The sequence below is a fragment of the Xenopus laevis genome, chromosome 8S (genome assembly GCF_017654675.1).
Source record: "Xenopus laevis strain J_2021 chromosome 8S, Xenopus_laevis_v10.1, whole genome shotgun sequence".
NCBI classification, from domain to species: domain Eukaryota; kingdom Metazoa; phylum Chordata; class Amphibia; order Anura; family Pipidae; genus Xenopus; species Xenopus laevis.
The window spans coordinates 53,581,340-53,599,300 of NC_054386.1; the positions used below are offsets into that span (position 1 = coordinate 53,581,340).

Here is a 17,961-nt window from a genome sequence, read left to right on the forward strand (position 1 = left end):
ATCTTAGCTATGAGGAAAGACTGGCCAAATTGGGGATGTTCACGCTGGAGAAGAGGCGCTTAAGGGGTGATATGATGACTATGTATAAATATATAAGGGGATCATATAACAATCTCTCTAATGCTTTATTTACCAGTAGGTCTTTCCAGCTGACACGAGGTCACCCATTCCGATTAGAAGAAAAGAGGTTCTGCCTAAATATTCGGAAGGGGTTTTTTACAGTGAGAGCTGTGAAGATGTGGAATTCTCTCCCTGAATCAGTTGTACAGGCTGATACATTAGATAGCTTTAAGAAGGGGTTGGATGGCTTTTTAGCAAGTAAGGGAATACAGGGTTATGGGAAATAGCTCATAGTCCAAGTTGATCCAGGGACTAGTCCGATTGCCATTTTGGAGTCAGGAAGGAATTTTTCCCCCTCTAAGGCAAATTGGAGAGGCTTCAGATGGGTTTTTTTGCCTTCCTCTGGATCAACTGGCAGATAGGTAGTTAATAAGCAAAAAAAAAAAAAAAAGGTTGAACTCGATGGACATGTGTCTTTTTTCAACCTTACTTACTATGTTACTATGTTACTATGTTACTATGTCCATGCTCGGCAGCTGAAATTTAACTGAACTGGAGAGATTTTATATGGACGAATGGTCAAAAATACCACCATCTACAACCCAGACACACATCAAAGGCTATAGGAGGCGTCTAGAGGCTGTTATATTTGCAAAAGGATGCTCAACTAAGTATTGATGTAATATCTCTGTTGGGGTGCCCAAATGTATGCACCTATCTAATGTTGTTATGATGCATATTGCATGTTTTCTGCTAATCCAACAATCTTTATGTCACTGCTGAAATACTACTGTTTCAATAAGCCATGTTATATATTAAAAGGAAGTTGCTACTGTGAAAGCTCAGCCAATGATAAACAAAACTCCAAAGAATTAAGAGTGGTTCCCAAACTTATTCATATGACTGTAATTAATAATTACAATAGAATCCATTATTACAATTTCAGGGGACCTAAAATGGTGCAAAAAAAAAAAAAAACTCAGGAAGACGTAAAAGCAGGGAAATGCATTATTAACTGGTGCGACTCCCTCCACCCCCCCCCCAAAAAAAGGTGTAATATTAGGGAAAACTTAAAATCAGGGGATATAAAGATGAGTCTTCAAAATACCATTTTTTACCTTCTAGTTCCAAATTCTAGGACATACATGATTTGTGGGCTACTGAAATCCGTGACAAGTGTTTTCCAGCCTTTCCAGCTGCCATTCTACAAAAGTCCAGCAGTGATTTAACTCACTACTACTCACACTAAGGAATATGTAGGGCCTACACAAATTTACAAGTGCTAAGGTTGGTAGATCATTAGATCAACCGATAGTTTTGCTGCACTTGTAAAGATTTTTTTATTAGGCCATGAAAAAGGCATTTAATAGATGTCATCTGAAAGAGATGGCTGCAGTTATTCTACCTTTATGGGAATTTGTATGCTTAAATCAAGTATTTCAACCATTACTTCCTTGACATTATTACTTATTCATATGACATTTTTATTTTATCACTAGTTAAAGCTTTAAATTCTTTCCCCCCTCGACACCTTGACAGCTTCGAGCCAGGGTTAGAAAACGACTGTGACACAAGTGAACAAGGGTTGAATCTTCTATTCAATTATTCCTGTCTTCCATTAAGATATGTCTCTCAATTACTGCCCCTCTCAATTACATAATAACTCATGCAAGGGGGAGCTGCTTCATTAGTTGGGGCTGCAGTTGTGTGTGTGTGCATGGGGGGCTTGCAGGTACCATAATTACACCCCTACCATCATTCTGTCCCCTACTCTGTCTCCTTTCTTCTTACCCACCCTGTCTCTGTCATTAATCATTGATCTCCTGCAATATCTCCATTATCCTCCCCTCCTCGTCTTGGTTCTCTACCCTTTCTTCCTCCCTTGATACTTTTCACATTGAAGTTTCTGGCCTGTGGTAAGCGAACCATTCTGTGGGTGAACCTGATTCCAAGACAGCACTGCTGCTACTGCTAGAGGTTAGAGGTGGTGGCAGTAGCAGTGGAAGCAGTGGTAGGTGGGTGGTGGGCTGTCTAAGGTGAGCTGAAGGTAATACAGCAGGGTAAAGTGAAGAGGGGGAATAGCCAAACTGTAGGTTATATAGTGAACAATGCACCTCATTTTTAAAATATAAGGATATTGCAAGTCAAAGTAATTGGGACCTTCATGGCATGCCCTGTAACCTTTACATCACTGCTGTAAATTCTGATACTTTAATGATAAAAATAATAATTTCACTACATACTTAAAACTTACATTTTATTACAAAAAATACTTTTCAGGTCTTAAGGAACTGACCAATAATTACTCATTCATCATCTTTGAACTCTTTATACATCTGGGAGCTTCTTTATACATTTATTTATTATTTATTCTTTTTGATATATGGTACAATGTTAGAAATGCTGATCTATTTCCTACTTTGAAACCAACAAAGCATTTAGTTCATTCCTGTTTGATGGACACAGAAGCAAAACATTAAACTGAAAAGGAAAATGGAGTGTTGGAAAATGAGGGAGATAGAAGCATTTGGCAGATTGCAGAACTATCTCTTTCCTTCTGCTTGAACAGAGGCATTTTCAGTTCATGGAAGCGATAGATTTACTTAATTGGTCAATATTAAAGGAATTGCAAATTCCACTGCCATTTCTTCCATCCCCAGCTGAACTTGATAATCATTGTCTACAAACCTTTATTTAGTCTGTTAAGATAATTGAGATGATGTTTGCTCCTAGAAGCTGTCCGTTGATCAACTAAATCCATTACCTTGACAGATGGGGTCTGGAACAAAACATTCCAAATGCCCAAATACATGGATGGCTCCATCTGTTGTTTGATAATCATAGTTACAGTGACCTACACAAGGGAGCTGACATTTGTATTTCTACGCTGCTGTTGGTAATGATACATTACCAAGGGGAATGACACTTATATATATATATATATACATATACAAGAACTTTGGGGGGGCCGGTACTCTCGTCACTAGGTTCAACTTGCCTGTGTGCAGTGTCCAAAATTTTGAAATAATTATTCAGTAAAGAAGGTCCGCACTCTCAGGACTTAAAAATTAGATCATGTTTTATTAACAAAAGACTAACGTTTCGGCCTCTCCGAGGCCTTTCTCAAAGTAACAACAGACAATAAAAAATGCATTAAATACCCATGATGGCGGGAAAGTTAATTGGCTGACATGTCAACCTTGTCATCATCACAATGCATCAAATAGCATAACTCAAAATACATCAATACTAAACATTAAGAAATACTAAGAAATACAGATAATCATATCAGTGTTAAAACACCCCTTGTTTATGAGAGGAGGATACTTAAAAACAAACTTTGTAACAGTTGTTAATCTCACTCGCAACCTTTTAAATGTATCAAAATACTAGGAAATACTGGTAGTGTTACAAAGTAACAAATATGAGTCTAGGTAGAAGGTTTGGTTTCATGCTCTCTCCATAGAGGTAGATAAAATGCTGTCTATATTGTATTGCAGCGTGATCAGTGCAGAGCTCTAAACAGGACCACATAATCAAATAGCTATTGTTGCTTAGTACCTCCCCCTAGCAACCTAACCATTAATGTCACTATTGACCAAAAAATAATGTGTGGTTATATTATATGGTGCATCACCCCACACAGGGTTACAGAGACATCCAAGATAGACATATAATATATGTGTGTATATGTGTATATGTATGTGCATTTTTTATTGTCCGTTGTTACTTTGAGAAAGGCCTCGGAGAGGCTGAAACGTTAAGTCTTTTGTTAATAAAACATGATCTAATTTTTAAGTCCTGACAGTACATATATCCGCACTCACAGGTCTTACAAATTAAAGTATATTTTTATTTTAAAACCACAATCTGACTTTTCAGCCGACCCACGGCCTTTCTCAAAGTATCAAGTAAACAATGAACAATGCCTTAAATCTGTGTTATGGCTGGAAACAGCAGCATTACCCATGACGTATAGTCATCATCTTAATGCAGCGAGCCCCCACTAAACAAGTCGTGAATACAGAAAATCCCAACCTCCATTAGGGCGCTGTTCCTGCATCCATGTGAGGGGTGGTTATGGATGGGTTTTTTACCCCTGTACGTGGAATACTAGTTGGCTGCCTCTCCAGGACCATAAATGCCGGCATGTGCTGTTCTGGCCTTTCTGTATACTAAGTAAGTAGCGATGGTAATGAGTGCTTGCCCAGTACCTCTGAAGGTCTAAAAACTTAATAAAACTGCTGACAGTTATTAAATATTAGCATGGATTGGAATCTAAGTTAGTTATCTGGAGCTGTGGAAAGGGATATGCTGCATACTTATTTTGGACTGCATTCTTACCATAGACTTTGTGACCATTGCTGGCATCTGGATTGAACTATGGACACTATGAGGTTCATAACACAAGGGTTCGTTTTTTTTTTTTTTTTTTTGCTTATTTTTATGACATTGCAGGTTTGTTGGGATACTAAACTCTTTAGAATTTACATATTTAAACCATTTTGCTGTAATAGTGTTGTCTTCCTATATACCAAAGTCTTGGCTATATCATGGATATTGATTTAGGCTCCTTTGCAGTTGTTGCTGAATGATAACTCCCATCAGATTAGACTGAATGATATCTCCTGTTGAAAAGCATTATGGGATTAAGTTCAGTAATAGCGAAATGACATTTAGGGTGGTTGGTATTTAAAAAAATGTAGAAAGTGATAAGAATTCACAAAAATAAGAAAGTCAGCTTGTTTCCCACCATACACGCACCGAATATTGTCTGAAAATTAGTTTTGTGCAATATTATGTGTGCGTCCATGACCCCATTTTAGGGATGCACCGAATCCACTATTTTGGATTCGGCCGAACCCCCGAATCATTCGCGAAAGATTCGGCCGAATACTGAACCGAACCCTATTTTGCATATGCTAATTAGGAGTAGGAATGGGAAAAAAATGTACTTCCTTGTTTTGTGACAAAAAGTCAAACAATTTCCCTCCATGCATATGCAAATTAGATTTCGGTTTGGCTGGGCAGAAGGATTCGGCCGAATCTGAATCCTGCTCAAAAAGGCCTAATCCTGGCCAAATCCTGAACCGAATCCTTTTAGTTTAACTGTAGGGGAGCTGTGTATATTTGTCTCTCCTCTGTGTTGTTCTGTGCTAGGAGGACGAGGAGTTCCCACCCCTGCGAGGTGACAGGAAGGAAGTGCTGCACATGAAGTGCTGGGAGAGAGAAGAGTGAAAGAAAGAAAAAACTGTCTATGTAAAGTCAGTAGGGAACCCCAGTGGCAGAAAAGTATGATTTATTAAGGTGCCACATTAAAGGGATACTGTCATCGGAAAACATGTTTTTTTCAAAACGCATCAGTTCATAGTGCTACTACAGCAGAATTCTGCACTTAAATCCATTTCTCAAAAGAGCAAACAGATTTTTTTATATTCAATTTTGAAATCTGACATGGGGCTAGACATTTTGTCAATTTCCCAGCTGCCCCTGGTCATGTGACTTGTGCCTGCACTTTAGGAGAGAAATGCTTTCTGGCAGGCTGCTGTTTTTCCTTCTCAATGTAACTTAATGTGTCTCAGTGAGACATGGGTTTTTACGAAGGAGTGTTGTTCTTAGATCTACCAGGCAGCTGTGTTAGGGAGCTGTTATCTGCTTACCTTCCCATTGTTCTTTTGTTTGGCTGCTGGGGGGGAAAAGGGAGGGGGGATGATATCACTCCAACTTGCAGTACAGCAGTAAAGAGTGACTGAAGTTTATCAGAGCACAACATGACTTGGGGCAGCTGGGAAATTGACAATATGTCTAGCCCCATGTCAAATTTCAAAATTGAATATAAAAAAATCTGTTTGTTCTTTTGAGAAATGGATTTCAGTGAAGAATTCTGCTGGAGCAGCACTATTAACTGATTCATTTTGAATTTTTTTTTTCCCATTACAGTATCCCTTTAAAGTAGTGCCACAAAGTGGAAAATCAGTAGTAATGGGCGAATTTGCGCCGCGTCTCATTTTTTAATTTTCGCCAGCATTTCGTGAATTTATTCACCGGCGGCAGATCATGCAAATTTGCCGAGAATTCGCGCCTGGCGAATAAATTCGCCCATCACTAAAAATCAGCTCTAGATTTCCCCCAGTAGCAGAATAGGGTTACATAACTATACCCCAGTTTATGTAAGCCTTGTACAGCTCTGTAATTGTGGTGCTATATAAATAAATACATATAATTACATACATTGATACAAAAAAGAGCCATGAACATCACTGCTTTTAACACAGTATTTGATAGATACTTTAAACTAATTAGTTCCATTTCCATAGTTTACACTGAGGTTGTGTAAATGGATGGTGTCTAGGGTTGCTACCTTTTTTATTTGTGGAAAACGGGCAGGGGGCAGCCGGGTGACATCGGGGGCAGGTAGGGTGACATCGGGGGCGGGTTGGGTGACATCTGGGGCAGGTTGGGTGACGTTGGGGGCGAGATGGATGACTTCGGGGGGAGGACCGGATGATGTTGGGGGCGGGTGGGTGACAAAGGGGGCAGGACAGATGATGTGGCCGATCGCCATGTCATGCACTTCAACGTCCTGTCCAAATTTCCTAATTTGGAAGTCCAGACAGGCACTTTTCACCCGGGCAGCACTTCCTTTCAGGGTGAAATCTGGACGGGTGGCAATCCTAATGGTGTAATTAATGCCATTACTTGTGGCATAATTACAGAAAGTGAAAAAAAAAACTTAATTACATCACCTTTTACACAAAATCACACAAATCCTTGAAATTCCGCTAACACACAAATACAGATTTTGGGGTCTGTTTACTAAAGTTCGTAAAAATTGTCTATAACCTCAACCACGCTGAGAATATTCTTGGGACAAAATTAATGCCGTTCACACTTCATTTCAGTGTTATTTCTGGCGAATTGCAAGTTTTTTTTGGAGCTCATTTAGGTTAACTGCATAATCTGCTCTAAATATTGCAGATTAGTTTGGCAATACTGCCAATGGTCAAACTAATGAATATATATACGAATGAGTTTATATAAAACAGTATTTATTATCAGTTTATAATGTATTATTAAATATACTTATGGCCAATTAAGTACTATCAGGAATACATTATTTCCCATTAAATAAATTTTTCTTAATAAATTTGCTAAAAATACATTTATAAGTATAATTTTTCCCCAGTACAATCACTAATTTTCACTGTTCATTTTTATAAAACTGACTCCTCTTTTACTATTTTACTACAATTTCTGTCTTCTATCTATCACTGCTTATCACACCTTAGTAAATTGATGCCTTGGTCATGTAACGGAATATTTGCAATATTTTGAAACTCAAGTCATTTACCCGAAAAAATTCTTTGGTTGATCCTGAGTCCAAAGTACCATAAGCTATTTCTGTTTGTTTGGCCAAGTCCTCTGCACTCTCAATAGGGGACACCATTCTCTCCACAGTAAGGAAAGCAGCCAAGTTGGCAGTGTAGGAAGAGATTATGATTAAAGTGAAGAACCACCAGACTCCTCCGACGATTCTCCCTGACAGGGACCTGCAAGGAAAGAAAATTATTATTTTTAGATCATTTATTGCAGATATTCACGCACACAGCAGAAATCAACATCTCCTACCTGTTAAACTACTGCAAAACATGAAGCTATAATAATTAATAATATATATATAAAAAAAAAAACACCATCTGTTCTGGAATGAGCAACCACAGCTGATTTTCCAGAGGTGGGCACATAGGTGTAAGTGCCCTGTACATAGGCAAAATAATTTACTTCACTGAAATTCAACTGTACTTTTATAAATAGCACGCTGTCTATTTTACTACTTTATCACTGCAGCTTTAGAAACCAGTCATTAATATTGCACCAAGGTTTGCTTTTTTTGGCATAAACCTCAGCTTTATAAAAAGATGTCCCTGTGCTCTGCTTCACAATCACCAATAGCACGAGATGATCACATTTCTTGTGTGCAGTATCCCTTGTTCTGCATTGCAGATACCATAAGCAAAAACTCATTACATAGTTACAAATGCATTCTACATAAAGGGCCATGATATTGCTGGTGGGTTATGGCCTGTGCTAAAGGGGATTCAATACTACATGCCTCATTTAAACCCACTAGGGAGTAATCACTGCATTCACGTTTTTATGTAGTTACTGCAGCCTAGAAATATGCTTAACCCTTTGGAATTCTAGGGTCTTAATCCCCCATATTGCATTTTTAATGAGTTAGTGCAAGATGCCATTTATATTAATGGCTCCACTATCCAAGAACTTTTTGCTGGTAGCAATGAATAATTCCTTACTGGGGTCCAAAAAGGAGTTAAAACACGTTCTAGCTCTAAAGGACATATATAATTTCACCAACAAGCATAATGAATTCATCAATGCCATTTAAGAGGCAGGAAGGGAATTAGATGGCGTCGGTCGTATCAGAATGCCAGTTAGGGTGAAAGTCAATCTAAATGTTTACTTGCTCTGGATAATTCTGTAATTACAGCTTTCTGGCAATGTTATTATGAATCTGTTATGAGCTAAAGGGGTATCCTGGCCAAATACTGGACAATAAAGTGGGGTTTCCTCACCTTTATTCTGTCTCCTAAAGAGAAACATGTGAGGAGAATAGTTACTTGTTTGCAATGAATATCGTCCCTGTAGATATTTGTATTTGTATATAGCCAAGCCATATAGCTCTATTTTAAATATAGGACAAATACATAAAAAATAATAATAACAATAAAAAAAAATTGAACCAAATGAAAAAAGCATGTTATATAACGACTATTGACATAATCCGTTAAGCTTATCAAATATCCCCTATATTGATACACAACTTAAAGTAAATGAAAATTATCAAAACAAATGAATGTAACACTACTTTTATGCTTTTCTCATGCTGTCAAGACATATAGTTAAATTGGGTTGAAAAAAGACAAAGTCCGTCAAGTTCAACCCCTCCTAATGAAAACCCAGCATCCATAAACACACCCCTCCCTACTTCTAATTAAATTCTATATACCCATACCTATACTAACTATAGAGCTTAGTATCACAATAGCCTTTGATATTATGTCTGTCCAAAAAAATCATCAAAGCCATTCTTAAAGGCATTAACTGAATCAGCCATCACAACATCACCCGGCAGTGAATTCCACAACCTCACTGTCCTGACTGTGAAGAACCCCCTACGTTGCTTCAAATGGAAGTTCTTTTCTTCTAATCTAAAGGGGTGGCCTCTGGTATGGTGATCCACTTTATGGGTAAAAAGGTCCCCTGCTATTTGTCTATAATGTCCTCTAATGTACTTGTAAAGTGTATTCATGTCCCCTCGCAAGCACCTTTTTTCCAGAGAAAACAACCCCAACCTTGACAGTCTACCCTCATAATTTAAGTCTTCCATCCCTCTAACCAATTTAGTTGCACGTCTCTGCACTCTCTCCAGCTCATTTATATCCCTCTTAAGGACTGGAGTCCAAAACTGAACTGCATACTCCAGATGAGGCCTTACCAGGGACCTATATAGAGGCATAATTATGTTTTCATCCCTTGAGTTAATGCCCTTTTTTATGCAAGACAGAACTATATTTGCTTTAGTAGCCACAGAATGACACTGCCCAGAATTAGACAACGTGTTATCTACAAAGACCCCTAGATCCTTCTCATTTAAGGAAACTCCCAACACACTGCCATTTAGTGTATAACTTGCATTTATATTATTTTTGCCAAAGTGCATAACCTTGCATTTATCAACATTGAACCTCATTTTCCAGTTTGCTGCCCAGTTTTCCAATTTAGACAAATCACTCTGCAAAGTGGCAGCATCCTGCATGGAACCTATAGTTTTTCTGCACAATTTAGTATCATCTGCAAAAATAGAAACAGTACTTTCAATGCCCACCTCCAGGTCATTAATAAACAAGTTGAAAAGCAAGGGACCTAGTACAGAGCCCTGCGGTACTCCACTAACAACACTGGTCCAATTAGAAAATGTTCCATTTATCAACACTCTTTGTAGTCTGTTAGCCAGTTCTCTATCCAGGTACAAATACTATGTTCCAGGTCAACATTCCTTAATTTACCCAGTAACCTTTTGTGTGGCACTGTATCAAATGCTTTAGCAAAGTCTAAGTAAATCACATCCACTGCCATCCCAGACTCGAGGTCTCTACTTACCTTCTCATAAAAAGAAATTAATTTAGTCTGGCAAGATCTATTACGCATAAAACCATGCTGGCACAAACTCATAGTATTATGATTTGCTATGAAGTCCAGTATCTTATCCTTTATTAACCCTTCGAAAAGCTTTCCTACCACTGATGTCGACTAACTGGCCTATAGTTTTGAGGCTGAGAACGGGATCCTTTTTTGAATAGAGGCACCACATTAGCAATTCGCCAGTCTCTCGGCACTATGCCAGATCTCAATGAATCCTGAAAAATTAAGTAAAGAGGTTTGGCAATCACAGAGCTAAGCTCGCTAATTACCCTGGGATGAATACCCTCTGGCCCCGGACCTTTGTTAATCTTAACATGTTCTAGTCTCTTTTGAATTTCTTCATGTGTGAACCATGCATCATTAGTTGTATTACTAGAATTGGTACTATTAAGAAGGAAACCTTCACTTACTGGTTCCTCATTTGTGTAGACAGATGAAAAATATGAGTTCAGAATCTGCGCTTTTATTTTGTTTTCATCAACCAGCTGACCCCCCTCTGATAGTAAGGGTCACACCCCTTCCTGCTTCATTTTTTTACTATTAACATAATTAAAAAATAATTTTGGATTTTTTTTACTGCTTGCTGCAATATCCTTTCCTATATCAATTCTAGCTTGCCTTATAGCTTCTTTGCATGATTTATTGGCCTCCTTGTACCTTATAAATGTTTTGGGTGTACCAGCTAACTTGAAAGCCTTAAAAGCACATCTTTTCTTACCCACCTCAACACCAAGCTTCTATTGAACCAAAAAGGTTTTGCTTTGCAACAACGTTCCTTGCTTACAAGTGGAATATACTGACAAGTATATTTATTAAGCAGCATTTTAAAGACTTCCCATTTTTGTTCTGTGTTTAACCCTGTGAAAAGCATTTCCCAATTAATATGTTGCAGAGATGCCCTTATACTGTCAAAGTTTTTAAACTGCTGATATAATGAATTTGAAACACCAGCTGGTCATTTCAGGCAACTAGTTATCAGATGGACTAAACTTGTATTAGGGAAATGGATAGGGGAGCATGTGAGTAGAGATGTCGCGAACTGTTCGCCGGCGAACTTGTTCGCGCGAACATCGGGTGTTCGCGCTCGCCGGAAGTTCGCGAACGTCGCGCGACGTTCGCCATTTTGGGTTCGCCATTGTTGGCGCTTTTTTTTGCCCTCTCACCCCAGACCAGCAGGTACATGGCAGCCAATCAGGAAGCTCTCCCCTGGACCACTCCCCTTCCCTATAAAAACCGAAGCCCTGCAGCGTTTTTTCACTCTGCCTGTGTGTGCTGAAGAGATAGTGTAGGGAGAGAGCTGCTGCCTGTTAGTGATTTCAGGGACAGTTGAAAGTTTGCTGGCTAGTAATCGTTTTGATACTGCTCTGTTATTGGAGGGACAGAAGTCTGCAGGGGTTTGAGGGACATTTTAGCTTAGGTAGCTTTGCTGGCTAGTAATCTACCTTCTACTGCAGTGCTCTGTATGTAGCTGCAGTGGGCAGCTGTCCTGCTTCTGATCTCATCTGCTGACTGCTGCAATAACAGTAGTCCTTGTAAGGACTGCTTTTATTTATTTTTTTGTTGTTTTACTACTACTACTACTACTACTACTACTATAAGAGCCCAGTGCTATTAGTCTAGCAGTGTTGGGGAGTGGGACTGGTGTGCTAATCTGCTGCTCCTAGTAGTTCAGCAGCACCAACTTTAATTTTTTTTTTTAATATTCATTTTTTTTTTATTTTACTTTTTTTTATTTTACTACCGCTGTAGTAGTGTATAAGTTGACCTTTTAGGCATTATTTGCCCTGTAGGCATTATTTGCACACTGTTTTCTTCAACCCGCCATCGAGCTGTGTGACCTTGTTCACATTCTGTCTAAATATCCATAATATTACCGTCTCCAGAAAAAACACCGGAGTCACTTTTTTCAAGCAGCCATAATATATTTTACGTAATCCGTATCCACCGCTGTAGTAGTGTCAGGGGCGATTCTTGCTATAATGCCGCCTGAGGCGGCCTTCTTTCGCCGCCCCCTTCCCTCCTCCCGGCACTAACCTTTATAGCGCCGGAGAGGGCAGGGGCGGTCCGCGACGATTCATGCAGAGAGCGCAATAGCGCTCTCTGCGCTAGAAAAGCCGAATTTCCGGTTTGAAAACCGGAAATTCGGCTCTTAGTTACCAGGAGCGGCATTTTTGCCGCCCCTGGCAACCAGGGGGGCGCTGCCGCCTGAGGCGAGTGCCTCAACTCGCCTCATTGGTGGAGCACCCCTGAGTAGTGTATACGTTGGCCTTGTAGGCATTATTTGCACACTGTTTTCTTCAACCCGCCATCGAGCTGTGTGACCTTGTTCCCATTCTGTCTAAATATCCATAATATTACCGTCTCCAGAAAAAACACCGGAGTCACTTTTTTCAAGCAGCATTCATATATTTTACGTAATCCGTATCCACCGCTGTAGTAGTGTATACGTTGGCCTTGTAGGCATTATTTGCACACTGTTTTCTTCAACCCGCCATCGAGCTGTGTGACCTTGTTCCCATTCTGTCTAAATATCCATAATATTACCGTCTCCAGAAAAAACACCGGAGTCACTTTTTTCAAGCAGCATTCATATATTTTACGTAATCCGTATCCACCGCTGTAGTAGTGTATACGTTGGCCTTGTAGGCATTATTTGCACACTGTTTTCTTCAACCCGCCATCGAGCTGTGTGACCTTGTTCCCATTCTGTCTAAATATCCATAATATTACCGTCTCCAGAAAAAACACCGGAGTCACTTTTTTCAAGCAGCATTCATATATTTTACGTAATCCGTATCCACCGCTGTAGTAGTGTATACGTTGGCCTTGTAGGCATTATTTGCACACTGTTTTCTTCAACCCGCCATCGAGCTGTGTGACCTTGTTCCCATTCTGTCTAAATATCCATAATATTACCGTCTCCAGAAAAAACACCGGAGTCACTTTTTTCAAGCAGCCATAATATATTTTACGTAATCCGTATCCACCGCTGTAGTAGTGTATACGTTGGCCTTGTAGGCATTATTTGCACACTGTTTTCTTCAACCCGCCATCGAGCTGTGTGACCTTGTTCACATTTTGTCTAAATATTGATAATATTATCGTCTCTAGAAAAACCACTTGAGTTACTTTTTTTCAAGCAGCATTCATATATTTTACGTAATCCGTATCCACCGCTGTAGTAGTGTATACGTTGACCTTGTAGGCATTATTTGCACACTGTTTTCTTCAACCCGCCATCGAGCTGTGTGACCTTGTTCACATTTTGTCTAAATATTGATAATATTATCGTCTCTAGAAAAACCACTTGAGTTACTTTTTTTCAAGCAGCATTCATATATTTTACGTAATCCGTATCCACCGCTGTAGTAGTGTATACGTTGACCTTGTAGGCATTATTTGCACACTGTTTTCTTCAACCCGCCATCGAGCTGTGTGACCTTGTTCACATTTTGTCTAAATATTGATAATATTATCGTCTCTAGAAAAACCACTTGAGTTACTTTTTTCAAGCAGCATTCATATATTTTACGTAATCCGTATCCACCGCTGTAGTAGTGTATACGTTGACCTTGTAGGCATTATTTGCACACTGTTTTCTTCAACCCGCCATCGAGCTGTGTGACTTTGTTCACATTTTGTCTAAATATTGATAATATTATCGTCTCTAGAAAAACCACTTGAGTTACTTTTTTTCAAGCAGCATTCATATATTTTACGTAATCCGTATCCACCGCTGTAGTAGTGTATACGTTGACCTTGTAGGCATTATTTGCACACTGTTTTCTTCAACCCGCCATCGAGCTGTGTGACCTTGTTCACATTTTGTCTAAATATTGATAATATTATCGTCTCTAGAAAAACCACTTGAGTTACTTTTTTTCAAGCAGCATTCATATATTTTACGTAATCCGTATCCACCGCTGTAGTAGTGTATACGTTGACTTTGTAGGCATTATTTGCACACTGTTTTCTTCAACCCGCCATCGAGCTGTGTGACCTTGTTCACATTTTGTCTAAATATTGATAATATTATCGTCTCTAGAAAAACCACTTGAGTTACTTTTTTTCAAGCAGCATTCATATATTTTACGTAATCCGTATCCACCGCTGTAGTAGTGTATACGTTGACCTTGTAGGCATTATTTGCACACTGTTTTCTTCAACCCGCCATCGAGCTGTGTGACCTTGTTCACATTTTGTCTAAATATTGATAATATTATCGTCTCTAGAAAAACCACTTGAGTTACTTTTTTTCAAGCAGCATTCATATATTTTACGTAATCCGTATCCACCGCTGTAGTAGTGTATACGTTGACTTTGTAGGCATTATTTGCACAGTGTTTTCTTCAACCCGCCATCTAGCTGTGTGTATTATCGTTTCCAGAAAAACCAACTGAGTTTTTGTTGTTGTTGTTTTAAAAATAATGCCAGGCAAAGGCAGGCCGCCACGCAGAGGCCGTGCTAGGGGCCGTGCTGCTATGCAATCCTGTGGCCCTAGCAAATTGCCCAGTTTTAAAAAGCCAATGACCCTGAACTCCCAAAATGCTGAAGAGGTAGTTGACTGGCTTACACAGCACACCCCATCCTCTACCGTTTCTAACTTTACCACAACATCCTCCTCATCCTCCACTGCTATGGCCACCCCACGTAACACTTCCTCCACCACCGGTGCCCCTTCTTCACTGGGGTCAGAGGAGTTATTTTCCAATGAGTTTCTTGAACTGAGTAATGCGCAACCATTATTGCCAGAAGAAGATGAAGGAGATGAGGACCTTACACCAGATTTAATTCTGGCAGAGAACACGATAGAGATGGACATAATGAGTGATGAGGAGGAGGTCCCCGCTGCTGCTTCCTTCTGTGATGTGTCAGAAGAAATTGATGCATCTGAGGAGAATGATGATGAGGAGATTGATGTTTTGTGGGTGCCTAGTAGAAGAGAGCAAGAGGAGGGTAGTTCAGATGGAGAGACGGAGAGTCAGAGAGGCAGTAGGAGAATAAGACTTAGAAGAAGCAGGGAGGACAGCCCGCAGGGATCAGTAGGGCAACAACATGTATCGGCACCTGTGTTCAGCCGGCCAACGCACCCGCCATTGCCGCCAATACCGCCAACTCCGCCAACTTCTACTGTTACCGCCAGATCGCACACTTCCAAAAAGTCAGCAGTGTGGGATTTTTTTAATGTGTGTGCCTCTGACAAAAGCATTGTAATTTGCAATGAGTGCAGTCAGAAACTGAGCCTTGGTAAGCCCAACAGCCACATAGGTACAACTTCTATGCGAAGGCACATGAGCGGCAAGCACAAAGCACTTTGGGAGCAACACCTCAAAGGCAACAGGCAAACTAAAAGCCACACTCCTTCTGGTCCAGCATCTTACTGCTCTACCTCTGCTCTCCTTGACCCGTCTGAACCACCCTCCACTCCGCCTTCCACCTTGACCACCTGTTCCCATTCCCAGTCATCTGCCACCAGCCAAGTTTCTGTGAAGGCCATGTTTGAGCGTAAGAAGCCAATGTCTGACTGTCACCCCCTTGCGCGGCGTCTGACAGCTGGCTTGTCTGCACTCTTAGCCCGCCAGCTTTTACCATACCAGCTGGTGGACTCTGAGGCCTTCCGCAAATTTGTAGCAATTGGGACACCGCAGTGGAAGGTACCCAGCCGCAATTTTTTTTCTAAAAAGGGAATACCACACCTGTACCAACATGTGCAGAGCCAAGTTACCGCATCTCTGTCACTTAGTGTTGGGCCAAAGGTCCATATGGCTACTGACGCATGGTCCTCCAAGCATGGTCAGGGCAGGTATGTCACCTACACTGCCCACTGGGTGAACTTGGTAATGGCTGGGAAGCAGGGAATGGGTAGCTCAACAACAACAGTGGAGTTGGTGTCACCGCCACGGATTGCACGCGGTTCTGCCACCACCTCTACTCCTCCATCGCTCTCTACCTCGTCTTCTTCTTCTTCTTACTCTGCTGCTGGGTCCTCCTTCTCCTCCTCCACACCTGTGCACCCCCAGCTCCCCCTAGGCTATTCGACGTGCCAGGTACGCCGTTGTCACGCTGTCTTGGGGATGACGTGCCTGGAAAGCAAAAACCATACCGGATCTGTACTCCTGTCATCTCTGCAGTCACAGGCCGATCGGTGGCTGACCCCACACCAACTGCAGATCGGAAAAGTGGTGTGTGACAATGGAAGCAATCTGTTGGCAGCGTTGAGACTAGGCAATTTAACACATGTGCCCTGCATGGCACATGTGTTAAATTTAATAGTCCAACGTTTTGTCTCCAAGTACCCAGGATTCCAGGACGTTCTCACCCAGTCCAGAAAGGTGTCGGCCCATTTCAGACGTTCCTACACAGCCATGGCACGCCTTGCTGACATTCAGCAGCGCTACAACATGCCAGTCAGGCGTTTGATTTCTGACAGCCAGACTCGCTGGAATTCAACGCTCCTTATGTTGGAACGTCTGCTGCAACAACAAAGGGCCGTCAACGAGTACCTTTTTGAACTGGGTGGTAGGACTGGATCTGCACAGCTGGGGATTTTTTTCCCCCGTTACTGGGTGCTTATGCGCGATGCCTGCAGGCTCATGCGACCTTTTGAAGAGGTGACAAATATGGTCAGTCGCACCGAAGGCACCATCAGCGACCTAATACCCTTCGCTTTCTTCCTGGAGCGTGCCGTGCGACGAGTGACAGATGAGGCTGTAGACCAGCGTGACGAGGAGCTGGAAGCGCACGATTTCTGGTCGGAATCACCAGAACGAACCCAGGCACCTGCTGCAACGCAGGGAGAGGTGCCAGAAGTGGAGTCAGAGGAGGAAGGTGGCTTTGTGGAGGAGGAGGAGGAGGACCAACAGGAGCAGGCTTCCCAGGGGGCTAGTGGTGACCTTTTGGGGACCCCTGGTCTTGTACGTGGCTGGGGGGAGGAGACCGTGGATGATGCAGTCCTTGATAATGAGGAAGCGGAGATGGATAGCTCTGCATCCAACCTTGTGAGAATGGGGTCTTTCATGCTGTCATGCCTGTTGAAGGACCCCCGTATCAAGAGGCTTAAGGAGAAGGACCTGTACTGGGTCGCAACGCTACTAGACCCTCGGTACAAGCATAAAGTGTCAGAAATGTTACCAACATACCACAAGTCCGAAAAGATGCGGCATTTACAAACCAGCCTGCAAAACATGTTGTACAATGCTTTTAAGGGTGATGTCACTTCAGGAACTCATCAACATTCCAGGGGCAGAGGTGCCAGTAATCCTGCCACGAGCACACCTGCAAGGACAAAGCCCTTTGGCCAGTCTGTAACGTCAGACATGCAAATGTTTTTCTGTCCAAGGCAGCGCCACAACCCTTCTGGATCCACCCTCAAAGAACGCCTCGACCGGCAGGTAGCGGACTACCTGGCATTAACTGCAGATATCGACACTCTGAGGAGCGATGAACCCCTGGACTACTGGGTGCGCAGGCTTGATCTGTGGCCAGAGCTGTCACAATTTGCCATGAACCTCTTGTCTTGCCCAGCCTCAAGTGTGCTCTCAGAAAGGACCTTCAGTGCAGCAGGAGGGATTGTAACTGAGAAGAGAACTCGCCTAGGTCACAAAAGTGTCGATTACCTGACCTTTATTAAAATGAATGAGGGGTGGATCTCGGAGGGTTACTGCACGCCGGAAGACT

General features: G+C 41.5%; 1 protein-coding gene across 4 annotated transcripts in view; it reads right to left on the reverse strand.

Annotated features, from left to right (window-relative positions):
• Positions 1-17,961, reverse strand: part of gria3.S (glutamate receptor, ionotropic, AMPA 3 S homeolog) — a 227,520-nt gene that overhangs the window by 14,540 nt on the left and 195,019 nt on the right. For 3 of the 4 annotated variants that reach the window (XM_041574732.1, XM_041574731.1, XM_041574733.1), the window contains exon 12: positions 7,412-7,610. In XM_041574732.1, coding sequence (XP_041430666.1) covers positions 7,412-7,610 — 199 coding nt within the window. Of the gene's footprint in view, positions 1-3,883; positions 4,689-7,411; positions 7,611-17,961 lie in introns of those variants that run through there. The other variant, XM_041574734.1, reaches the window with a different exon arrangement.